Below are 26,105 nucleotides of genomic sequence, written 5' to 3'. Positions count from 1 at the left end.
CTAAAAGTATTAAATAAACAATTATTAACATGTATTATATTATTAATACAGATATGTATGTATAAAAGATAGCCGTGGTTGTAATAATAACTAGTCTTAATAATGGAAGCAAGTTGAAAAACAATGAGTGTTTTCATAGCTACACTATCACGTAGAACAGCTATTGTAGCACTCGTAGGCGATAATGAGTGCTACGGAATCGTAGCGCGTAGGCAAATTGTAGGCGACCGCTACGATTCCGCTACGACAATCTTTCATCAACAAAATAGTAGTTTTCGCCCGCAGCTTCGCCGGTGTGAAAAATACCTTATGTCCTTCTCCGTACTTTATATATGCAAAATTTAAAGAAGATGTAAAATATACACTTTCACATTCAATTTATTTGATGCTTTTAGCCATTCACACATTAAATAATACACACTCTTTGAAAAACGACTTTATTAACCTATAAACAAAAAACAAAACGTGCATTTATTGACTGACAACTTTTGATATCTATAAGCAATATATCGTCGTAATACAACCCAAGAGCTTTTAATATAGATAATGGCGTGTGCTTAGTAACAGGTTCGACGGTCGCCATAGCTGGAATCACGCCAAAACAAAGCGGTTCGCGCCCAGCGAAAGTGCGGGGCCAATCGATAACGCCCCTCCTGATAACATGACTGAACAGCTGATTTGAGACAACCCAATAATAATATCTTCATTTTTCTCTTTCAAAAATTAAAAGTACAATTATAGACAAAAGTGTTGGTTGTCATCTTGATTGAATATTTGTTTTAGAAAGAAAAAAAACGTTAAATACCATATCCTTTTTTAAAGAACAAGGCTATAAAGGTAAAAATTAAGAACATATGCACGATACGATTCTCATTCGAAGAAATTAAGAGAAAATATATTTCTAGATTCAAACTAATGCCCAAACCACCAATTGGGACCTTCTCACAATTAAAAAAAAAATCATTGCTCACCTCTTTATGCAAATGGAAGATATAGCACCACACATCGAGGCTGCGTGTGTTTAGTTCGCTTGCCGGGGCGCATGCGCAGTGGTGCAGGCGCGCGCACCCCGCCGGCTGTCACCGCGGCGGCCACTCCGCCGGCAAACCGACCCCGAGGCACACGCGCGCCCTACGCTCGCTACGCGCAGCAACGCCGGCCCCTTGCGGCCAGAAGCCCTCCTCGGCGCTTCTAACACCCTAGTACTCGACTCACCATCTCACGGGGCAAAGCGCCACGGCCGGCGTTCGCAGACAGGGCTCGCCGCATAAAAGGTAACTGCCATTATTATTTCGAATGACATGTCCGCCCCGAATAGCTTTTCATTCGACACAATGCCGTTTTAAATGATTTAGTAGTTGCAAAAGACTTTGCGACAGCTGGATTAGCGTTGTGACGAGACATTAGAATCATTCTTTGGCCTTTGTTGGCAATCATGCGGCTAAACCTTTAATTGGTAAGTAGGGTATTGTGTCCTTCTCTCATTACGGCTTCCACATTCAATAACGCAACAAAGTAGGTACATATTGCTACAATACTTAGGATAGTTGAGAAATATACAAGCTGTTTTTCATCTTGTTTAAAAATAAGGATGTGCGTAATAGATATAATCATTAACTTTCGCCCATTACATATTTTAGACATACGTTCATACTACCTTATAGATATTAAAGACTCGCATATCATTAGTACGTTATAATGTTTGAATAAAGTTAATTTATATTTAAGTATTTAAAACATATTACACAGCCTGAAACGATATTTCCACTAATTCTAATAGAAACCAAGCGCCCATCTAATTATCGATGAAAACTTATTCATAAAAAAGGACGCTACATTCTATTTATTTATATATTTATGAACAACAAGAAAAAAAATAAGAATAGAACTTACACTACAGAGAAATTTTGTACAAGAGCACTTTTTTGAAATTTTGAAGAGTAGAAAGCTATGCGTAAAAAAATATCGTATAATAGTCGTGATAGAGACAGTTAGGTGTCATGTTTATTTAATTAAGAAAAACACGTTTCACTTTTGTTATTACCTGTACTACTAATCTTAAAAACATCATATTTTCTGACATCATTAATCAATCCTTGACTGACAGACATTGCATAGCCCATCCATACTCCTGGATGTAAGAACCTGAAATTTGTTCCATAGGGAGAATTTCGGCAGTGAAGTACATTGGCAAGCTTGGAAATATATAAAAATTATTTACTCTCTGACTGGTATTAACCATATGTAACTATATCCCAACTAATATTATAAATGCGAAACTAAAAATAATTACTTCATTGAGATATTCATGTAGAGATAAGTTCGCTGTGGTGCTTCTTATTTCTTCAGGTTGTTTTATTTCTGTTCATATCTTTGTCCCCTACGGGGTAGATTTAGCCAATAGTCATCATCAAAGGTCACGTTGACTGAATTACTTAATTATCGATTCTGTTATCTCAGTATTATAAAGAATATCTTATTTTCTTGGCTACAAAATTTTACAACCAGTACCGTGGTAAAAACTTTAAAAACATGACACGTAGCGTATGGTATGAAGAACCTCGTTTTTTGAAGTTGGCTAAAACCATTTCGTGACCTTGGCGTCTGGCTCGCAATAAAAGAATTCAAACTAGGCACAGATCTATCGATCTAGTGAGGCGTAGTGACAAAGGAATCTTCAACTTAAGCTATGTTCGTATCGAGCGACATAACGTGAACTGATGTGATGTTACCAAGTTATTATTGAAAATCTTAAATCAATTACATGAAGAGAACTGTATTCAGCCCTGCATTAAATTGCAAATATTTATTTGCATGAAACCGGGCTCTCTTTACGGCCTACTGAGAAAATTAGAACTTTTGGCACAATCTCACGTAAGTCCATACATTGTTACCAAGTCGTTCTCATGGAATTTTTGCATTCGTCCCTGCATTCAAAGTTTCTGTATCTGCCATTGACGAATCGTAGAACGTTTTTTGCCATATCGCCCATAAAATGCTTATACAACCTACTTTTTTACTACTATTACCTTATTTTACTACTATTTTCCGAAGCTTCGCTCTCCAAGGATTTTTTTGGAAAAAAAACTGTATGTTGCTTCTAAATCTCTGGATCAATTTGTGTAAATTTAGGTCGAGCAGTTTTTGAGGCATTCATACCCATCAAAAATTCTTAAATCTTGGTATGATAAACCTATTTCCTGCAATAAACTTCATACGATTGATGATCATACAAAATCTCTACCAACTATTACTTTTTATTAATATTGTTGGTAACACCACGATGGCGTCACTAGTACATACATGAGTGACGTCACCGTAGCGACATCGCTCAACTAAACTTATTGCTTTTGAATTCACATCAGCTATACTGATAATATTGGCTAACAATAAATCCTGGCAAAGGGTCAGATCAAGAGTACCCGAAACTGCGGAGCTTGCATGAAGAGAGTGCAATGTGGATGAAGCGAAGGAAGTATGCAGAGATCGTGGCAAGTGGAAAGATGTAGTCTCTGCCTACCCCTCCGGGAAAGAGGCATGATATTATGTATGTATAATAACGGGTGAATAAAATATTTTTTCCTGTAGCTATCGCTTACCATACCCATAATATTACTTTTTTCTTTCTCATCTTTGCATGTTTTCAGAAGAGGAACCCTTAACTGTTAGACTTCGGAACATTGAGCCCGCACGCTCCTCAAAAGCATTCTTAGCCATATTCTCATGATAACAAAAGCTAAAAACGTTCAAAGGTCGACCGACATGACTATTTACTTTTTACAGATTTACCTCCACGTGATATGACATTACAATGAGCACTTTGTCGATTCGAAATACATGATCCAATATGGGTTAGGTTTTCCTGCAATGGTTGCGTAGCTAAGCCAAGAATTGAGACGCTTCGTGCAAAAACATGCCTTACCCAACCCAGGGTCATAGTCAAAGCCGCACCCGTGCTTGTTTCCAGAGATGGGGATGTTACTAGGGCTTACGCCGGAAGGAATAAGTAATACCGGACTAAAATATATATAAAAAACGTGCTAGTCTACCAATCAAGTGTTGACGTTCTTAAATCTATAATTAATCTTAACCATAGCTCTACAAATCCTCTTTGACATTTCCAATCAAATCCAGCTAACCAGAAAGACGGGAAATTATGCCAATTGCAATAAAGCCAATTGCCGATAAAGTTCTAATTATTAGTCGAGAAAGGCATTCAAAGAAGACTCTCTTAGCTTAGCATTGAGCCGATAAAATTAATTTGATCCATTGACTTATCTTCACTAACGTTTTACAAAGATCGTTTGCCAATTTTAATTTGAGAATAAAGGTTATTCTCTATTCTAAAAATAAATTAAACTGACAACTCAATAGGAACTTAATTTTGTTTAAAAATTATATTTTCTTAAATCTTTTCTTGAGCAGCCATGGCAGCGGTAACTTAAACCTTACATTATACCCAGACACACAGTAGTTGAACCACGAGCTCTAAGTTGTGCATATGACTAGACTAGTTGTAGCACGTAGTGGAACCAAGAAGCCTGAAGTTTAAGATAAGTGGAACCACTAGTAATAGTGGGACCCTTGAGTCAAAATTCCACTAGTTAATGAGAAAAAATACTTAGGTTGAACTCATCAATCATACTTATTGAAAATATATTAAGATTCTTAGGCCCCTTAATCATAACTACTTATTTTTACTTATTTCACAATTCAAGGGTCATTGATATTATACAGTGAATTAAGTCCACAGAGTTTATTAGGCACCTGGGAAGTGTAATCAAGTTTGTATTGAGTTTACACGCCAACTTCGCTCTCACGCGATTTCACAAAGAAAATTGTTGATAAAAGTGTATCACGTGATATTTTATACTTTCAGTTTCTCGCGCTTTTAAAACTGAAAACACGATTTTAACCACTAGGTGCTTGATAGTCGACAATCGCCTGGAATTGCAGACTTGAAAATGCAAAGTTGATTTGTAATATTAATTTATACAGTATCTTTACTATTGTTGTACTCGTATAAATTTAAGTATGACAAAAAACATTTGATTCTGTGATTATATAAACTATTTGAAATAATTAACATTTTTCAAGACACAATCAAGAACATAAATGTCCGCGAACCAAACGGAAATTTTATCGTTTAATTTTATCTAATTAAGTAAAATGCATTTTACCCCGGCCTCAAAAAATTCTACCTTAAACTGAAACAACTTAACATTACTTGACATTTATTCTCTCTGGGACTAAAAACCTTATATTCAGGTCAACATTAAAAATATTCTAGTTTCCGACTTTACCATAATGTCACTCGTATATAATTCGAGCTGAAAATACATTTTCTAGGCAGGAATTTCAGGTTTGCCTTTCATCAGAGTTTTGAACGCTTTTTGTGATGAAAGAAGATGTTTTCTTAATGAGGAACAGTGAGGGAAAACCACGTTTAAATTTAATTACACGTTTATGGTATCCAAAGCGGTTGCTAGGATTCAAAGACGGAGAAATAACCACATTTACGATAAGAGCACCTTGATATTGATAAAAGGAGGTTTTATATTATAAAAGTTTTAGAGTAACATGACACTATAAGTGCTTACGAAAAAAAGGTATTACATGGCAGCTGCTGCTCTTCTCGTGCGGATTATAAAAGTCAAAAGCTTACAATCTTTAAGGCGATGAGTTATTTCTGAATCTTAATTCCATCATTGATCCTTCTACCTTAACATGACGTGGCATGGTCAGGGATAAAGAACCTAATAGTGTAAGTGTACGCTCAATATCGATGCAATATATGATGGAATAATGGATCGATTAAAACTATTAAAAGTATTTTTGTATATCATCTTCATGTATTTTCATAGCCATTGTAGCCATTGGCAATAGGTTTTCTTTTTACTAATGAAAGTAACTCTCATTCTACTCTTTCTCTCATGCTCTCATTTCCTTATAAATTTAATTTCCTATCGAAGGATTTTTTTTTAAATATGTATACGAAAGAAAATTTTTACATCTCAAACCAATTTAATATAGAGACTAGGATTCCGATGGATGTATTATTAGATTTTATTACACTATTAAAAGCGAGTATGAGATTTATCTTTTATATAAGTTAGCACATAAAACTTGGGGCATGTCATACCTACGCGATACTTTTGTGATTTTATTATGCTTTTTACAACATCATAACTTAATAGTAAAACGATCATTTTATTTTTTATTCGCCTACACATCCAATATATTTTCTTTCCCGGAAGGGTAGGCAGAGATTACGTTTTTCTACGATCCTTGCCTACCTAATTCTTCGGCTTCATACACTTTTATAACTCTCTTCGAACGTGCTCGACGAATTAGTATTTTGTTTAAGTCCAATAAAAATCTAGAGAAGTAAAAGTACCTATAGAGTATTATGCACAGAGATCGAAATGGCACAAGTAGTCGCCAAGACTAGGTCTTCAGTGTTCTGTGCCACAATAGAACAAAATGATAAGTAAGTACCATTAATTCTGATGAGACAAATCGGTTGTGCGTGCAGCAAAATAACGTGAATATCCTTGTTACCATTCTTAGATTTATTACATACATTGTTCACATGACAAACTAAAGAATAATACGAAATTTCAACGATTTTAAACAATGATTTTATAATCACACCTCTTTATGCCTATATGTAAATATGGATCAGTTAATATCGAGATGCCATTAGATGCGACATTTTAATATAGTTACTTAGAATCGATCCTTATATCTTACCAGATAAGATACATCTTTCTACAAGGCAACCCCATATCTCGTCTCTAATAAAGTGTGAATTTATCAGGTTAGATTCACACTTTATTCGTAAACCTTCAGATGTCAGTAGTGATCTTTCATCACTTTCATCCTTATCTTTCCACACCATTAAATAAATGTGAGAGTTTGGGTAAAAAGCTTATCTCGACGATATTATATTTGAGAGGCTTACGTATCAGATTAGCAAAGTTTGCGCCAAAAAGGAATTATCGTATTTATACAAAAAATAGAGGGAATAGGAATAGTTAAATTATAAAATACCTCTTTTGGCCACTATTACATAAAACCGTCTACATACATACATAAAGTCTATATCTCTTACGGGGTAGATAAAGAGAGAGAGAGCGAGAGAACAATCTTGGAAAGACTTGATGGCCGCTTTTAGCTGGAAATAAGAATCAAATAGTGACCGATTGCTAGCTCATTGCCAAAAAAAAAATCACGAGTTCATAAGCCCTTCCCTTGATTGACTTCTACAATCTGCACAGGAAGAGAAGCAGCTGGTACACAAATTTTTCTTCTAGACCAGCAAGGAAGCAAAAGAGAATGATATAGAGTTTTATCAATCGATAACCGCGTAAGTGACTGGGCGTCCACTGCAGCGGTTCAGTCGCAGACTCAAGGGCGGGCAGCGTGCCGACACACTAGGGCTGTCAAACTATAATTCACACATACATACATAAAAACACATCTCTTTCCCGGAGAGATAGGCAGATATTACACCTTTGCGCTTGCCACGATCCCTGCATACTTCTTTCGCTTGATTCGCATATAAATAGAAAGAGATTTGAATCTTTGAAGCATCAGAGCTTCAACGCTACATAGTATACAAAATTAATTGTAATTTAAAAAAAAAATAATCCTTATGTATTATTAAACCAATCACTTATATCATAAATCCACGGACACAACGTCAACCATGATATAGCAACCCTAGTTTCTCACTGCGCACGCACTGTTCACTAAATTACACACAACATTAAATATGTACTGGTCTTACTTTATTATTTCCTTCCCGGCTGGTTTAGGAGTGAAGAGTGAGTTATGCAATATGGTAGCTTCTCCTCTCGCATAGAACAAGGGACATCTTTATTTTTGGATAAAGGTTCTAGAGTATATTTAGGTAGGCAAATTATGTTCTGATATGTACGATTAGGAGATCAAGTCAGATAAAAATTAAAAATGTTTATTCATTATTATGGGAAACTTCATATCACTTAGTAATTGTCATATCTTTTGGCTTCACAATATTATTGCGATACCTTAGGTTCTCAAATAAAGGGACCAATAAGACCCTCAACTTTGAGCTGGAAGTGCTGCAGATAGTGTGAGACTCTCACATATCGCTGGTTCTCTGATATATATATGGGTGATTTTCGAAACTCCGAATATAAAATCAGCTGTTTCATACGTTTTGCTTACACATGCATGCACCTTTTGTATGATAGCAGCTAATAATATTTCGCGATTTCGAAGTTGGTCCCATGGTAATAATTGTTCAATTTGATGAACTGATCCACCTGTTATAAGGATGCCAATGAATTAAAAATCACCATGTGTAAGTCAGATTTAGGATCTGGATTGAGGTACCAAAGAACAGCCTGGGATGATGATGCGTTTCACAGAACAAATACGCTCCCGGTCAGCTTAGAAAATACATGCAAGGTTTCTCATACCACCTTCCCAGCATAAACTTGATGTGCGTTTCTGTAATATATTAATAGTGAAAAACGTTGGATACCTTAGTGAAAAATACCACCCCTGAACAATGCATACACATATTAATTTGTATAATGGCGATTAAATGCATGCAAGGCCATTTTACACATGCACAAAACGCCGCAGGAGCAGGACAGCATGCGGATATGACGTCATCCGTGTCCTTGAACCCGTTGGATTCCCACCCCACTGGCTAGGGGCTCGAATGCACCACGATGCAGTAAAGGCCGGTTTTTATTTTACATGGTGACCCGATGCTCAGAAGGTTAATATTTGTAAGCCATTTATGTGTTCGTTATTTAAAGATACAGATATAATTAGTCGTCGTATGTAATGTAAACCTAATTTAAATTATTTTTAGACAAAGTTATGTTATATAATATTTTTTTTCGCCAATGATTTTTGTAAGGTTTTATTTATTTATTCTTTATTGTAACAATTTGTCAAGTACAATAGGAGGACTTAATGCTTATAGCATTATCCAACAGTCTACCATTGGGTTAAGCATAAGGTTATTCCGATCGTACCTACAATAAGGTTCCGAATCTTTAAAACACTGTTTTTAGTAGTATTTTTTACGTTTTATTAATCATTTTAACAAACATTATGCATAAATATGTTACCAACGTTAGAACATCTTAGCGGTTCACAACATGTATTTTCAAAACCTTTCAATGTTATTTAACCATGAAAACGAACAAGATTTTAAAAAATAAGCAGATTAAAAATCACAACTCGTCTCTTCCGTCGCTCCTGCTTAATCCACTTTTGAAATTAAATATTTGCAATTTACGGACGCTTCAGATAGCAGTTGAAACTTGTTCTTATTTTGAAACATTTGTGTGAAATATTCTGCCGTTATTATATTTTAATTTGATACTGGCAGTTAACAAATTAATTATAATTATGAATCTTTTTTCGAATCATTTTCAAAGCTATGAAATACAATCTTTTGCAATTCAATTTTTCAAGGTTTATAGTGAAGGCATTTGATGTGTAATTCATTTGTTTTTATTTACTCGTATGTATGTAGTAACAGACATTTTTCATGTCATTCTAACACTTTCTTTCATCCTCTTGATGTCAGTTCTCGTTACGATCCTCTCTATTGAGAGGAGTTCAAGATCCACCTACGATCATGATCCTGGACTTTTCCCTTTCTTTTTTTAAGTTAAAAAGATATAGCGAGTAAAGATAGACAATGTTAATGAAAAACCCCGGTGAGATCTTCTTCCTGCCGTTAGAATAATTTTAAGGCGAATAGCCACTGCCGCTATTTCCATTGAAACACATACTTAGAAAATAAAACATTAATAACATGCAGCCATCTAATATAGGGCAGGGCTACAACTTCCAGCCTCCGCTAATTGCGCCTGCTTTGTGTCGCGATAAATTATGCCGTTTATTTCCGAGACAAAGTGATTTTTTGCGGTCAGACATCCCATAATGGCCGGCAGGATGAGTTATGTGCTAATTTATCTCATGTTATCAGATTTTTGCGTACATATTTACTTGAAAATAAAAATTTATGTCTTCACGTACTTATAGAAGATCTGGGTGGGTTTTTTAGGTTTGGTGATATATTTCATAGAATTATTACGTGACATTGGAATTAGTTAAGCTCTAAAATCTTTATTTTGCAATATAATTTACTAAGTAATAATTAGTATTAATTGAATTAGGTAATTACACTTGACATTGTTTGACACAAGGGTATTCATAAGTATAAAAATTTGGTACTATAAAAGATCTAAGGATATTTTGAAACGTGCTATGATTGCAATATGTAATACATACATTGGCCTTGATATTAAGATTTCTCTGATTAATAAATAATTAATTAAAATACCTTACTCATATAAATTACATCGCCCTACAGGCGCGAAGCATTTCTATTTGTAAATGTGAGTTGAATCGGAAAATAGAATCCTGAATGTCAGGCATTTCATTAGGTGGCCGCGCGCGATATTCACCACGCTTTCTTTGTTAGGTTTCTTTGTTTATTACTACGAGTCGTATACGACCACGTCAATTATTTTGTAAATCGATTAGTGTTCGATGAACTGTTAATTCGTGAATCGCTTATTTTGCGAACTGTGTCAGTGTACTTACCGATTTTTGCTCTAAATATAATAAAATTGGAGATCTCATCATAGCAAATTTCAATCGCATTTTGTAGAGTTTGCTTGTGTCAGTAACTTTGGAAACAGTATTATTTTTTTAATGTGTAAGGCTTTTGTTTTTAACCGAAGCGTAAAGCTTCTTGTAGCTTGTTAGTGCACTGACCTGAATTGAATCTAGCAAGTAACCGACTAGTTTTTATAGATAAACCTATAACTTATAAAAAACAGGCATGTTATGTAATAATAACTTTGTTTCTTTCAGTTTTCCGTCAGAATAGACTACAATACATACATACATATATTCACGTCTATATCCCTTGCGGGGTAAACAGTGCCAACAGTCTTGTAAAGACTGATAGGCCACATTCAGCTGTTTGGCTTAATGTTAGAATTGAGATTCAAATAGAGACAAGTTGCTAGCCCATCGACTTAAAATTCTAATAACTATAGAAAGGAGAATAGAGGAAGACCAAGAATAAAATATTTTGATCAAATAAAGCAAAAATGTTACTTTGCAGTATACCAACAAATTAAAAAAAATACAGAGAAAAGAATGGAAGTCCCTCCACTTAACTTTAGCGACAAGAGTTAGCTCTAAAATTTAAGAAGAAGAATGGATATAATTGATAATAAAGGTTTTAATTTCTTTTTTCATTGTATGACATGGATTTTATACAATGGTTATTAAGTATTTTAAAAATATGTTTCCCTGTAAGAAATGTGATTGATAAATGTAGCAGTGCCACTCCATCTCTTTCTTGTGGATGTAAAAGGCGACTAAGGGATAGACGTATAAACTTGGGAGAACCCCATGTTTATTCAACGCACGACGATTAATACATATATAATGTATATAGACGTGACTATATATATATATATATATATTACAAATGATCCATTAAGTTCCACATATTACTAAAGATATGGTTTTGAAATAATACTTCCTTATTATATACATACCAACTCCGTTATATAGATTTCTATTTAACTGCCGGCCGAATGTCGTGCAACATGCAAGTTCCATTTCGGCGCCCACTGTGGTCGATGACTCAGGGGCTTGTTGCTATGGACTTTAGAGGCCAAGTTTGCTAGTACACCTCACTTTATCATTCTCATACTCCAAGCGATAGTCCTACAAGAGGGCACTATAGGCTTCCATCTTTTAGGAATTATGCTTATTCGGATGAGGGAGAGCTGCCACAGAAGTCATAATAATAAGGTCCTTTATAGAATAAAATAATTTGTATCCCTTGCGGGGTAGACAGAAACAAGGGTCTCAAAAAGTCTGAAATGCCAATGTGTGCTAGCCCATTTGATTTATTAATGAAGAATTCCCAGTTAATTAGCCTATCCCTTTCTTTTACGACATCGGGGAAAGACTGGAAATAGTCCTATTCAAAAAGATGAACTTATTTATTTTGTCCAAACAAAAAATTATGTTACATCGTATCATAGTTTCATATATCGTAATAGTTACTTTAACAAAGAACTGTACGAAGCGGCAATAGAATCAAATTTGCAGTGAATTCGGGTATATTGATACGCTGAAAACAGTATACGTCATTCCTACGTCATATTTATCGGGAAAGGGTAACAAATTTGATGTAGTTACGTATTCATGATTTGCCCACACGACCCCCTCCTATTTGGGAATATTATATTGGGAATTCCATCTCGTTCCTTAATTGCACTTTCAACAGTTCGCTTTAAAAGTAACATGTTATTATAAATTTACTAGGTTTGAAGGATTTTAAAATTTCACAATGCCATTCATTTCAGTTTCGGCGGAAACTTTTCTTGGTGCATTCTAAAAACCTTCAGCTAATCTTCATATATCATTCATATTCAACGGTTTGGGCTGTGCGTAGATTATGTAAGTCAAACAATCAGTTTCAACTTTTAAATTGGTATATACATATACATACATATATATAAGGATATAAAGAATACAGTGACTATATAGAGACGGAGCTGTCCATATAGTAGTACTTATATATTTTTCCGAATTAATATTTATCATTGCTAAAAATTACATGGGACGTTGGGCAATCTTCAGTTTAATTTGTTCCACTGAATTAGTACGTAGGCGTGCTTGTTTGAAATGTCACTCAATATTTGCCAAAGAAAACACAGAATTATTAATAGGAAAGAAACCTTTTGTATAGGTATTTGTAACGAGATCTTTTCATCATAGTTGATAAATTTTAACAATAACATCTCGTACCCTTGCAGTTCATCGCTTGCGTTCACAGTTATTTTCCTTTTGACTAGTTGTTCATTTGCAACTTATTCCTTCTGCAGCTTATTATTTTACTCAAGCCGTACAAACCATAATACATTCCTTACATAGCTAATCCTCTTGACTACACTTCCACTTTTCAGCTCATCTGAGTCACAGCTAATTTTCTTCGCAACTAGTCTACATCGCGGCGTCGCGACGCCGCTCTTTAACGTTTTCCATTTTTGTGCAACTGTTTCGCTTTATTTTTTTGCTTTCATTTATTTTGAACGGGAAGTAATGAAAGAAGAAGAGAAGAGAGTAATAGAAATTGTTGTTTTAAGTCGCCTATATTGTGAAATATCGCGTTGGTTTGCAAACTGTACATTAAATTTCAATTACATTTTGCCAATGTGCAAAGTTGCTTAGATATAGATATAGCTAAACATTAAACAAATATAAACTTTTATGAACTCTCTCGTTTGGTCTTTCAAGGATATCCAATATTTCTTTTTATAAAAGATGCCATAAGAGACACCTCTTAAAATAATATTTACGTTACTCTATTTAAATAGAGCAATCTCGAATTTAAAGTCTCACATGTCTTTATAGTAATATAAGTGAATTGAGCTTAAAATAGTTAAATTAAACACATGTTTGGTTAAATCGAGCTGATTAATAATTCATTTCCACGGTGAGGGAAATGGATATTAAATCCTTTGTTCCTGTATGAATAAACGTCATTTGATTGCTTCTCCAATCTATCATGGTAGCTTTTATGAATAAATGTATGATAAATACAATATAAATAAAGTGAACATAAATACTTATGACTAATTATAAATCTAATTGAATAAAACTAGATCGTTTGAATATATTCGGAAACATGAAACGGAAAGATCAAACGATCTTCAAAATCTTACAGCATGCCCAAAATTCTGCATTTGCATTGCATCTTAAAATTGCGACACTTATTTTTTGGGCAAAGTACAGGTCAGCATTTTGGTCAGGAGTATAAATAAAGTAGATTGATTGTGTTTATTATATAAAATAGACGCGACCAGCTAAACAACTTCAGAAAAGTGTATAAGTGTTAAGTAATGTACGTATAAGTGTTAGTAATACCTAAAATAATTATATAACTAAAATAATTATATACAGGCCAGGCACTACATTGGGTGGATGATATAAAATCAATGAAAAATCTAGATACAAGTAGCCTGAGAGAGATAAAAATAAAAAGAGGAGTCTTACCTTAGTCCTGAGAATTTTAAAATAAAGACTGCAATAGACAGATGGTTTTATTCATGGAAGTAGATAAAGGACCTAGCCTAAGGATTTTATCAGAATATGGAATGAAAGATGCGGCACGATGGATTCTTTATTTCTGTACGGTATTTTCGGTTTTCTCCTTCCTGGAACTTACCTGGATCAAAGGCCTGATGACAATAGGATATGGATTTAGAGTCACAATTAAATTTTATCATGTCTTCCTACCATAAAAGCTAAATCATGTACTATAATACTCAGGAACGATAAGCCACGAAACAACATTTCTAATGCACATGCCCCTAAATGGTCGATTTGCATCTACTGCGTCCGCTCGCATGCAGCAAACACTAGCCTTGACCCGATGCAGTATGACCATGCACACTGCACGTGTATTTATCTATATATCTATACATAACTATTTACATACATACATAGAGTCACATATCTATATATATATATCCCTTGGACTTTAGGCCACGTTCAGCTGTATGGTTTCTCCTTGGTCTCAATGGTTTCACCTTTTACGACATCCGTGGGAAAGTATAAACATGTTCGTTATTGACCCTGGTTTCAAAGCCCATAATAAAAATGCAATCAAGTTATGCTGTAATGAGAGAGAAACTTGCTGTAATGAGAAAGAAACTGCATAGGGATTTAACGTAGCGTTATGTATGCCCCAGTACTTCCATGAAGTGCTTCAGTTTCAATCCAAGTGTAAATTGTAAGTACAGTGGGGTACAGAAGTCCTAGCAGTTAATAGCAAACATTTATTTACTTGTACCAGTTACTTTAATACTCACACTCCCTTTGTTATCACACTTTCGGAAAATTTACCTTCAGAGACAAAGTCCGCTAAAGATGCATGCAATCTGACATCCTGTGAAAATATCTAGTAATGTTTTTAGGGTTCCATCCGGTACCTAAAAGGTAAAAATGGGACCCTTTTACTAAGCCGCCGCTGTTTTTCTGTCTGGCAACAGGCTGTATCTCATAAACTGTGATAGCTAGAAAGCTAGAGCAATCTTGCTTAAAAATTAAATTAACTATTAAATTAATAATTAAATAACTTAATTAGAAAAGGTATAAAAGGTAATTATAAAAAAAACTCAATCAACAAACGTAATTTTTAAGCAATTGTTAGTAGATTTTAGAAAACAGGTAGAAACGTGTATACAAACGTGATTATAGAACGGAACCTTTAGAGCCAGACTTCCTAATTCCTTATACAAATACATACATATAATCACGTCTATATCCCTTGTGGGGAAGACAGAACCAAAAGGCTTGAAAAGACTCACAGGACGTGCATCTGTTTGGCTTAATCATAGAATTGTCATACCTACGAGTAATTTGTTATACTCATTAACGTTATATTTAGTTAGTTTTAGTCTCTACAAGTTTTTGATAATTAAAATTCAAAATATATAATCCTAAACTTTCACGGGATTTTCAACTTATCCGTACATAACCGTAGCTGATTCTAGCTTCGCAATTTGAGTCCTTGCCAACTTCGCCGATATATTATGCCGTAACTTGGCTCCTATACCCAACGAGTATTGTAAATTATTTACCTTTAGCTGTATATACCTTTTTAAACCCTTTCCATGCGGAAGCATTATTTCAATTTCGCCGTCTCTGTACGGGCGGTTTTGTATTAAGGCCCTTCTATAAAACGATGGGCGAGATATTACGTCCTAACAAAAATGGTTCTACTGTACGGAAGGCGTATTATTGCGTCCTGTAATTTTTTTCGCTAGACGCGGTTGGCGTATTATTTCGTTTTCAAAATTATATAGACAATTTTGGTGTTGCCATACCTTGGAACAATAACGTCTTTATAAGCAGAAATGAGCAAAATTGAATTATGATTAAGAATAATGAACATTTGCTGCAAAAATACAAAAAGAATATCAAATATTTATATAAAATCACTTGCATATATATTTTTTATAAAAAACTGAATTATGTAGTATATTGAAATCAAATTTTTATTAATCATAATAATTTTTTGGGCAACTGGGTATGAGCAAGCATATAAGCAAATTAACACTCAGTTTTTTCCATACTCATTTTACATTTTTTTATATTAATTTTTATGCTTTTAAAAAAAATCTATGGTTATAATAAAATGTAACGAGGGTAGCTTAAAATTTAATTTATGAGGGTACAATAAGTAACTGGCTAGTTGACATATCTTGTACATTGTATCGTGTTTGTATTGGACATGGTGTTATCGGATTTGGAGTGTCATCATAACATTTCACTTTATGTTGTATAATTCGTTGCGGTATCTTAAATACTTGAGATTCTTTGACCTTGTCAATAGTTTCGGGAGAAATTTCATTGTTTCTTCCTCGTTTTCTAGATAAAATACTTTGCGACATCTCATCATCGTCGATAAAATTTGGTTGCGAATATGGTTCATGCTCGTCAATTTGAGTCTCATCTGAAGATTTATCTTTAAAAATATTATCGAAATCAAAAGGATTCGAGGTAAAACACATTATTAAGAATTATAAGTAATAAACTTACCATTCATATTATTCTCCTTTTATTAGACTTTTGATGTAAAAAGCTTACAACACTATCGGCGTAAACCATGCACTCGTATCTACATAATAATAAGTAAGTATTTTTCCACCGTTTCACGTAAGGTTGTTGGGTTTATAACTACAGTACAGGGGAACCAACTATCACATTGGTCTAATCGTTTAACACAAGGATTTCTCTTGGACGCAATAATACGCCCACCGTGTGGCCAACGGTTTTTAGTTATACGTGATATTACGCCAGCCGCATGGAAAGGGTAATGTCGAACTTCGATGTAAGAAGTGGAACAAGCAATACTAGGTTTGTCTTTTTCCGTACCATAACGGGGACGCTAAGGTAATAGTCATGAGTCTCGGAGGCCAAGTTTAGCTGTTTAAATCACAAACATATAAAGTAATGTTTTTTTTAATCTGTGGTTGGAATTATTATATTTACATTCATATATTGCGACAAATTTTTAGCCCATTATCTGAAATTAAAATCCAAAATGGCTTTTCCGATGATTGACTTTTCCAAGCTAGCTAGAAAGATAAAATAGCTAGCTGATTTGCTACCAGACTAGCATGGTTTCAAAGCTTATAATGAAAATGCAATCAAGCTATTCTGTAATGAGAGAGAAACTGCATAGGGATTTAACGTAGCGTAGCGACTAGACAAACACAAATATATTGAGAAAGGCTTCCTTCGAAAAGTTGTCAAATTAATTCGTAGCTAGCTCGTAGCATATTTGTAGACCCAGCGTAGCTTCGTAGCGTATTTATTACTTTTGTGCAAACCTGAAATCACGTACTGAACAAATTTCTTTCTTTTATATCAAAACCACTAAACCAATCTCCATGAAATTTTGCATTTTGATAATATAGTATAGAGTACGGAGAAGGACATAGAGTCCTTTTTACACTGGCAAAGCCACGGGCTTAAATCTAGTTATATATAAGGCTGAAATGCACAATACCTCAACAATATATTGAAATGCTTGCAACTTTCGAAGCAACCATTTAACTACGAGTAAATACTTTCCGAAACGTAAGGAAAGTTTTAACAAGAAATTCGGTAACAACGCTATTTCGAATATTTTATTCGCGTACCGTAAACAGAACGTCGCCTGGGCATAAAACTTGTTCGGAGCAGTTTGACGTAACTTGTATTGCATTCGCATACACAGTCTTGTCAATTTTCTGGTCCCAAGTTTAATCCCGTTAGGGCAGAACAGAAGATTCTGTGTATAATATGATAATTATACGAGAAATAAAACATATTTCATCGATCTTTTGTCATTTTCATCATTCAGTCTCTTTAATATATACAACAGTTACAATTCCGCTTGGCACAGTTACTCAACATCTTCGATAATTTTTAATGGCCTTGGCGTTAATCCCGGCTTCGGCTTCAACTCTCTAGAACGGAGCCCGGGATGCGCCTGACTATGATTTAGGTTTGCGTAAGTCAGGTTTTTATTCCACTGAACTGAACTTCCCGTCTGACCAGGGGAAGCCCTGCAAAGATAGCGGAGGTGATTTTAATATGAGATCATGGTTAAACTCCCAGTAGCATTAATGTGCAGGTGCAACGAACTTACTTCGAGGCTAACTCAATCTGTGTAATTTGTCCCGTATAATTTTTTTTTGATTTGTTATTGAAATGGAAAGTAACTTTTTATAAATGTTTTTATTACAGAGATGGAAATCGTGCCCGAGGGGAAAAACTTTCGATTGGTAACAGAAGACGAGCTCCCGGCAGTAGCCGACATCTTGGTGCAGTATATGCCTGAATCTCTCAAGGTATGTCCGCAGAACTATAAATAGTATTCTCCTTCCTCCTAGCGCTTATCCCGACTACATCCTCACCTCTCTAGAAATCATCCCTCCATTGAAATCCATGTTGGAAAATTGTAATTAATCTTTTGCACTTTTAATCCAATTTAATACATGATTCAGGATTGGGTAAGTCAATTTGTTATACGAAGCGACTTAACATCTGTAGAAGCACCCAACCTATATAACATCACGATAAAAGTTCACTAGATAAATGAGTTTATTTTCTTAGATGATGTGATCCTATTCTAGAGTGCTGGGAATCACACGACAGAATTATTAAATACATTTTTCAACTCCTACCCCTAATCACTACAGTAATCTAAATTGAAGGTTATGAGTTCTAAATATGGTGTGTTATAATTTTTTTTTCAGTTTCACCAGACGATTCAAACATATCTGAACAACAAAGTGTGGGACTTCCATTTTTATGTAGCTAAGAATTGGCCGGAGGACCCTATTTGTCTGCATTTCCCTGGCTGTACGAGCACGGTAAGATTTTCTATCATGCATACATACATACATACAATATATATATCTATATTTATAAAATCAAGCCTCTTTCCCGGAGGGTAAGGCAGAAACTACATCTTTCTACTCGCCACGATTATTGCATCATGCAAGGGTACTCTTGATTTGACCTTTCGCTAGAACGTCCCCGATTTGGTCAAGGTACATTCACCTGTACCTTCTCCTTCGAAAGTTCACGACGACTACCCGTCTGACAAGTTAAAATTCTTTGTGAAAGGAGCTAATTTACTTTGCCTATAATCTTTCATTCGTTTTTTTTTCTTCAATATTAGGATGGGGTTTGTCACGCAGTAAAAATAACAGGTTACGGTTTATTATTGTGAAATTACAAGTTTTTTACACAATGACATCCTTGTAGCGAGTGCGTAGCAATTTGATAGTAGTTTTATTCGTAGTGTAATATAGATAGTCGTTCATAAATGCGATAAATGGTCATTTATTTAGTTTAAACCTTTAATCCCTTAAAATTTCACGCAATTATAATAAGATTTTATAATTAAAAAGTTTAGAAAGAGAGAGACGGTTATTTCTTATAATTTAAATATGCATTTATCTTAACGACAGTTTAAGCAAATGGCTCTCGATAAGAAGACATGAAAAATATCTTGATCTAATTGACCTCCAACCAGAATCCCTGAAATCTATACCCCGCAGTGCGGCAGACAGCGAAATATACGAGCTCGGGAAAATTCGGGAAACCCTCGCCTTTACAATTTTCTTTCTACTTTTATTTCGCAGGGAAGAAAAGTTATCTGGAAATGGTTTTGAAATGACACAAAAGAATTTAATATTTGCTTTCGATATTTCTTTCAATTGGCTGTAAAAAATGTATTCGTAATGAAATGATAATACCTATGTAATATAAAAAAATAGGTAAAAAAACTTTTTAAGTTAAACGGTTTTATGTTAAACATACATTGCAATGTTTAATATAAATGTACTAAAAACCAAAAAATAATAAAATAGATACAGTCGTGGGAATTATAAACATATGCATAGACTAGACTAAAATAAAACCGTGGGGCACGTCAATTTTTGTCGGCCTCTGTGGCGCAGCGGTAGTACGCTTGTCTGTGACACCGGAGGTCCCGGGTTCGAATCCCGGCCAGGGCATGATGAGAAAAGAACTTTTTCTGATTGCCCTGGGTCTTGGATATTTATCTATATAAGTATTTATTATAAAATATAGTATCGTTGAGTTAGTATCTCGTAACACAAGTTTCGAACTTACTTCGAGACAACTCAATCAGTGTAATTTGTCCCATATATATTTATATTTATATTTATTTATATTTAATTGTCTACAATCGTTGATTAAAATGTTTGTTTTGTAATGTTACACTAAAATTAGGCAGTTGTTCAACCGACAACGATGGACGTGTGATAAGTAGGGCTAGAATGTGGAAACAAGTTAGCAAGCTCGATTAAGCGAGTTTTAGGGTTTCATAATGTTGAGCGAGTAGTACTTTTATCATAAGTTTTGTCGATTAAAGACAAACTACGAGCAGTGAAACGATTCCTCGCTAGCCAGCAAAATAGTAAGTAATTTGCGCACCGTCTGCGGGCCAACTGCCTAACGACGAATTAATCGATTCTTCTATCGCACATTAAGTCTATAATTTGTAGACAATTGACGTGCCCCACGGTTTTATTTTAGTCTAGTCTATGCATATGTTTATAATTCCCACGACTGTATCTATTTTATTATTTTTTGGTTTTTAGTACATTTATATTAAACATTGCAATGTATGTTTAACATAAAACCGTTTAACTTAAAAAGTTTTTTTACCTATTTTTATTTTCTAGTTTTTAGTTTTTATTTCGCATTCTGTTTAATTCACATTTTATCCCACTGCTTAGATTTTAATTTTGAATAGTAAATTGTATTCTACTTGTTGAGACCTTTCATTTGATACCCATGTTGATGGGATTGATAAAACCTAAGTTATCCGCCATTTTGTAGAGGCCGCCATCTTGGATTTCAATTTTTTATAGTATATTGTATTCTGCTTGTTGAGCCCTTTCATTTGATACCCATATTGATGGGATTAATGAAACCTAAATTATCCGCCATTTTGTAACGGCGGCCATCTTGAATTTATAATGATAATGAATAAACATAATTATATTGTCACCAAAATCCAAAGTGTATACAAAATTTCAGATTAATCGGTTGACAGGAAGAGGGTGAAATTTGAATTACTAAATTTGACCCAAGAATAAAACAAACGGGGTGAGCTAAATAAAACCGTTTAAAAATATTCCCAATTTAATGAAGTGCCCTTTTAAATAATTAACATTTGATTAATTGTATAAATTTACCTCTTACGATTTATTGTTGTGATTATTAACAAAAAAAAATTGTTCATCAACTTTTAACGCGCAATCCCAAAACTCTATTACAAACCCTTCGCTGTGTTAAAACATATAGCGATCCAATAAAACTTTTACAAACAGGCCGCAAACATTTCCGGGTACAAATTTCTCGTCAAAAGGCGCATTTACCCGCGACGGAAAGGCGGGAAAGGCAGGCGTGGAGGGGGCTTGAAACACGTCTTTAGCTCTTCCACTCAAGGGCTTCTGGGAAAATGTTACCTTTTCGCGTTACGTGATGGAAATATGCATGAACTACCGTCATTAGTTGAGAATCTATATTTGATACGTACGGAAATGTTAATGGAAATAATATATGTATGTGAAAACTTATTACTGGTCACATTGTTTCTTACACAGCTTGTATATTTATACATATACATATACATAAGACTAATTGTTTTCCGAAGAAAATACGTATGAAGTGAAATAAGTTGTGAGATAGACTATTTATAAAAAGTACTAATCATTGCTGCAATAAACCAAACGGTGCCATGTGGTTCCCGGCACCAATTCAAAAAAGAATAGGACCACTCCATCTCTTTCCCATGGATGTCGTAAAAGGCGACTAAGGGATAGGCTTACAAACTTGAGATTCTTTTTTTAGGCGATAGGCTAGCAACTTGTCACTATTCGAATCTCAATTCTATCTTAAAGCCAAATAGCTGAACGTGGCCTATCAGTCCGCTCAGGACTGTTGGCTCTGTCTACCCCGTAAGGGATATAGACGTGATTATATGTATGTATGTATGTATGTATAAACCAAACAAAAGTTATGAGTAATTTTTGGTACGTCATTTAACTATTGAGTGGCGTCAAAAAATATAAGTTCTTTCGGGAAAATATACAAAAAAACATATACAATTACTTTCATCTACTACTACTACTACATACATTTAAATACTTACGAATAATAAATTCAAATTGGACACATCCTTTGTCACGCCACACTGTCGTTATGAGTTTCATCAAAATTAAATTTGATGTAGTTTAATTGTAACACTATTTTACGTTTTCATTTAATACGTATAAGAAATTTAATTGGCATTTTAAAACTTTCAGTCTTATCGACACTATTGTCTCCATGTATATACATAAATCTTCTTCGTCATTACCCTTTCCCACTCCTTACGTGGTATTGTCCACAGTATGTTAGTTTTACCAATTGGTTCTGGCTATATGTATAGACTATGGCTGGCTTTATATATCTTTTTAATTTCCAGCCAAACAGCCACCCCTACGAAAGCGTGACGGTGTTCGTTCCGTCCGAGCGCGCCGAGCTGGTGGATCTCCTCACTTCGGAGGATATTCTGCTGGATCTCACCAAGCCGTTGTACCTGAACTTCACCCACGAGGCCATAGTGAATCGCTTCGAACGGTTCTATGAGGCCCACGACAAGATCACTGGTGATGTCTACGTCTGTGATAATCCCCCGGAGGACGCTGATACTGAGGGGTCAGTTTCTTTTTATGTAGATGTTGATTGATCTTTAGAATATTATGAAGTCAAATACCTGTAACCAAAAATACTGTTTAATCAGCAAGTATCCAGGATAAAATCAGTACAAAGATTGATACCAAACATAGATTTTAGTGGATATAACTTAAGCAGCAGGACGCAGGTTAATAGATTTCTCCGACTGTCCGCCAGTAGTTTATAATAAAATATAATATTCGGGAAAACTGTTCGATATTCTTAGAATCTTCGATACATTCGTCAGAAGAATGGAGCCCTCCTTTTTTTACTGCAGAATCATTTAAAGGTGGAAAATCCTGTCGTACAATCAAGGTATGCTGTATTTTTACTGACATTGTTAGACACCAAACGTTATATGTTCTGTATAATTGTTACAGGCTGCCACCGGACGTGGAGTTAGTTCGGCTGCAGCCCGAGCACATGAAAGCGGTGCACGACTTGTACCCGGCCAGCGACATAGAGTGCCGCGAGGTCTTCGAGAAACTGGTCGCTGAGCTGCCCGCCTACGGCATCTTCGTCGAGGGCAACCTTGCAGCCTGGATGGTGCAGTCCTACTACGGCGCCATGTTTTCCATGCAAACTCGCCCCGAATTCCGCAGGAAAGGGTACGGCATCTATCTGGCCAGGCGGCTCACCAAAGAAGTCGCCGCTCGCGGGTACAAGCCCTTCGTCGTCATCCGACCCGAAAACGACGCCTCCCGTTCTCTCTACTCCAAGCTTGGCTTCGAGAAGCGGTTCCGAACGGTGCGCGCCGTTTTGCGTCCACGCTAGCTCGTAAAAGTTGATCACTAGCAGATTTTATTTTTTTAAGACTTTTGAAAATCAATCTAGCTTGCGATCTTTGATCGCTTAGAGAATTTTAGTAGGTAGCTTTAAGATTGTAGCGGCTAGCGCTCTCGGTCTGTGGCAAACTAAATATTTTGATCGGACCGTGATATTCTATAATGTTCGATTTTACATACTTAAAAGAGCCTTAGCAAATTTTAGTAATTCTGCAGTTTTCTGATCAAAAACAATAACAACGAACAGTTTTATCCCTAACTACATTTATGATAGCTACGCGTCTTTCTCTCCGCTTCGTAGCAGATTCGAGAGCCATAGCCGTCCGCTGCGTTCTCTGGCGCTAGCCTAGTCACTGATCTCAACGACACTAACTTGTCTGGAATCACTGAGAACCAAGTTCGAAAAGGTTATTTGTTCAACGAGTCTCAAGAAAAGTACATACATTTGTAGATTGTACCTGCTGTAACCAAAACTAACAGCAACATGGGTAGAGGCCACAATATGAATTGAAATATACTTTATTTTATTCTGGATTTCCTCAAAACTCCTTGGATTCCATCTCTACCCATATTCTATGGCTTATCTCGTTTCGACACGTAGATAACAAATATGGTGCCAACTTGTAATCGTGTAAACCCCTATTTTTAACAGCTTTCAAGTAGATTTCTCACGATTTCCACACTTGAGGTTCTATTGCTTCTCGACACAGTTAGCCATCATTTAGGCGAACGCTTTCCATTCCCACTCGTTGATCGAGGGAAACCATTCTGTCTCATGGTTTATAAAATTTTTGGGACCCGTTATGATCTGTGTGATAAAACGAAATTGGAATTAAAGAAAATGGAAAACATGAGAAAGAAATGTTCCCGTAACTGCACCCCAGTTTGCACAATTCGAAAAATCAATTTTCAAGCACCATAATATTAATTAACCCGGACTAAATGAGTGAATTAATCTCATTGACTCGATCTTTTACTTGCAGATCTAACCTGCCCTGCAGTACTTACAATACCTATTTCAATTATTTAATCTTTTATTCATTACGGTGTTTCTGAATGAAATGGGATGAGCTGACTATTTATTAATTTATTAGCTACTTACTTAAAATATACGAAATGAACAAATCTGTTTACTGGAACCTAACTAATACCATCCCATGCGAATGTAATTTTAAATCGCAAATAAAAGTTAGATTCTTGTAAGTTATAGCTTTTTCGGGAACCCTGTTTTTATATAACAAAATACATTGTTGGAAAATGAAAAAAATCATTTAAAATTTGATACGAAAAGTAGATAGGTAGGTATTTTAATACTCGAATGTATTTACAACTGCATAATATGTTTAATAAGAATATTGGACGTTTGCTATACATTTATCCAAAGCTGCTTAGTTATTTAAGTTATTATATTATGGTTATTATGGAGTGTGATACTTTTATAATTTATTCTGTACGTAAGTAGATAGGTTTCGGTTTGCCCAATTCGGAATGTCTTCCTAAAGACTGGAGAATAGGTAACAACAGCAGAACATAAAGGTGTCGTAGGCTGTTTTAGTTGTTTTTTAAAAAACGATCTCGTGACGTCACTAGATTTAAAATCTTAAAATGAAATGTTTAATTATAATGAATCGTGGAAATGTATTATCTATTGGCATAAGAGTTTGTCGACCTTGCTCAAAAAAGAAGAGCTTCCACATATTGTTATTGAAATTATTTAGTCGAAATTATGCCAAATTGTTTTACATACATCGGTGACGTCGAAAGCTTATCGAAAATTATTTATAAAAATAAAAGACGTAATTAATGTATTTATTTGAAACCCTTTACTTACTCCTAAAATAATAATTATTTTAAAATCTACCTAAATATTAATTTATCATCCTTGAACTTTCCAGACAATCGGTTGCAGGTACATTTTGACTTTTTTGACGAGAAATGTTTAGATGAAATGCAATTCATAAAGAATGGAATATTATGGGTGTTATTTGTAAATTGCACCTCACTATTAAAGTGTCGATTCAGAACAAAATATGTAATCAACTAAGTATTTTAAAAAATACCTGTAACCACTTGTCTAAACCACATCATACAGTCATGCTAAAAGCTTTCCTACAAAGCAACATCGCAGTAGTTCAAAGATTTCTTCGAAATTATTAATTATAAGAACAATTTGAAAAACTAATCCTATCTTAAAAAAGGACATTACCTCCGTCCTGCAAACTGCAGTTGCCACCATTAAGTGAATGTTTTTAAAATCCTGCAGATTCAAAAAATGTAGTGTCCATTCAGCATTGTTTATCAGTTCATAACTCTCTTACCTTGCAAAGGTATTGAAACAATAAAAAATAAAATAAATTAAGTTGTTTTATTTCTATACCACTATTATTTCCCTCTAATGCTAGCTTGTAAAATGCAAGATCAAATATAGGTATGCTTTAAATATAGGTAGGTAGT

General features: G+C 34.8%; 1 protein-coding gene across 1 annotated transcript; it reads left to right on the top strand.

The window, feature by feature from the left end:
* Window positions 1-1,109: 1,109 nt before the first annotated feature.
* Window positions 1,110-25,955, top strand: LOC106135756 (uncharacterized). Its single transcript, XM_013336132.2, has 5 exons — window positions 1,110-1,274; window positions 18,352-18,455; window positions 18,864-18,980; window positions 22,616-22,848; window positions 23,247-25,955. Exons 2-5 carry the CDS (start codon window positions 18,354-18,356, stop codon window positions 23,638-23,640), a joined length of 846 nt encoding a protein of 281 aa, XP_013191586.1. The 5' UTR covers window positions 1,110-1,274; window positions 18,352-18,353; the 3' UTR covers window positions 23,641-25,955.
* The last annotated feature ends 150 nt before the right edge of the window (window positions 25,956-26,105 follow it).

The sequence above is a fragment of the Amyelois transitella genome, chromosome 8, assembly GCF_032362555.1.
Source record: "Amyelois transitella isolate CPQ chromosome 8, ilAmyTran1.1, whole genome shotgun sequence".
Taxonomy (NCBI): Eukaryota; Metazoa; Arthropoda; class Insecta; order Lepidoptera; family Pyralidae; genus Amyelois; species Amyelois transitella.
The sequence above is the reverse complement of the archived record's forward strand: the minus strand, read 5'-3'. Positions and strand labels throughout refer to the sequence as shown.

What these genes read in the sequence shown, in the direction of transcription:
- LOC106135756 (XM_013336132.2), top strand. Translation starts at nt 18,354, where the DNA reads ATGGAAATCGTGCCCGAGGGGAAAAACTTTCGATTGGTAACAGAAGAC. An exon ending in ATATGCCTGAATCTCTCAAG is followed by an intron (nt 18,456 to 18,863) that starts GTATGTCCGCAG and finishes TTTTTTTTTCAG; the next exon opens with TTTCACCAGACGATTCAAAC. An exon ending in TCCCTGGCTGTACGAGCACG is followed by an intron (nt 18,981 to 22,615) that starts GTAAGATTTTCT and finishes TTTAATTTCCAG; the next exon opens with CCAAACAGCCACCCCTACGA.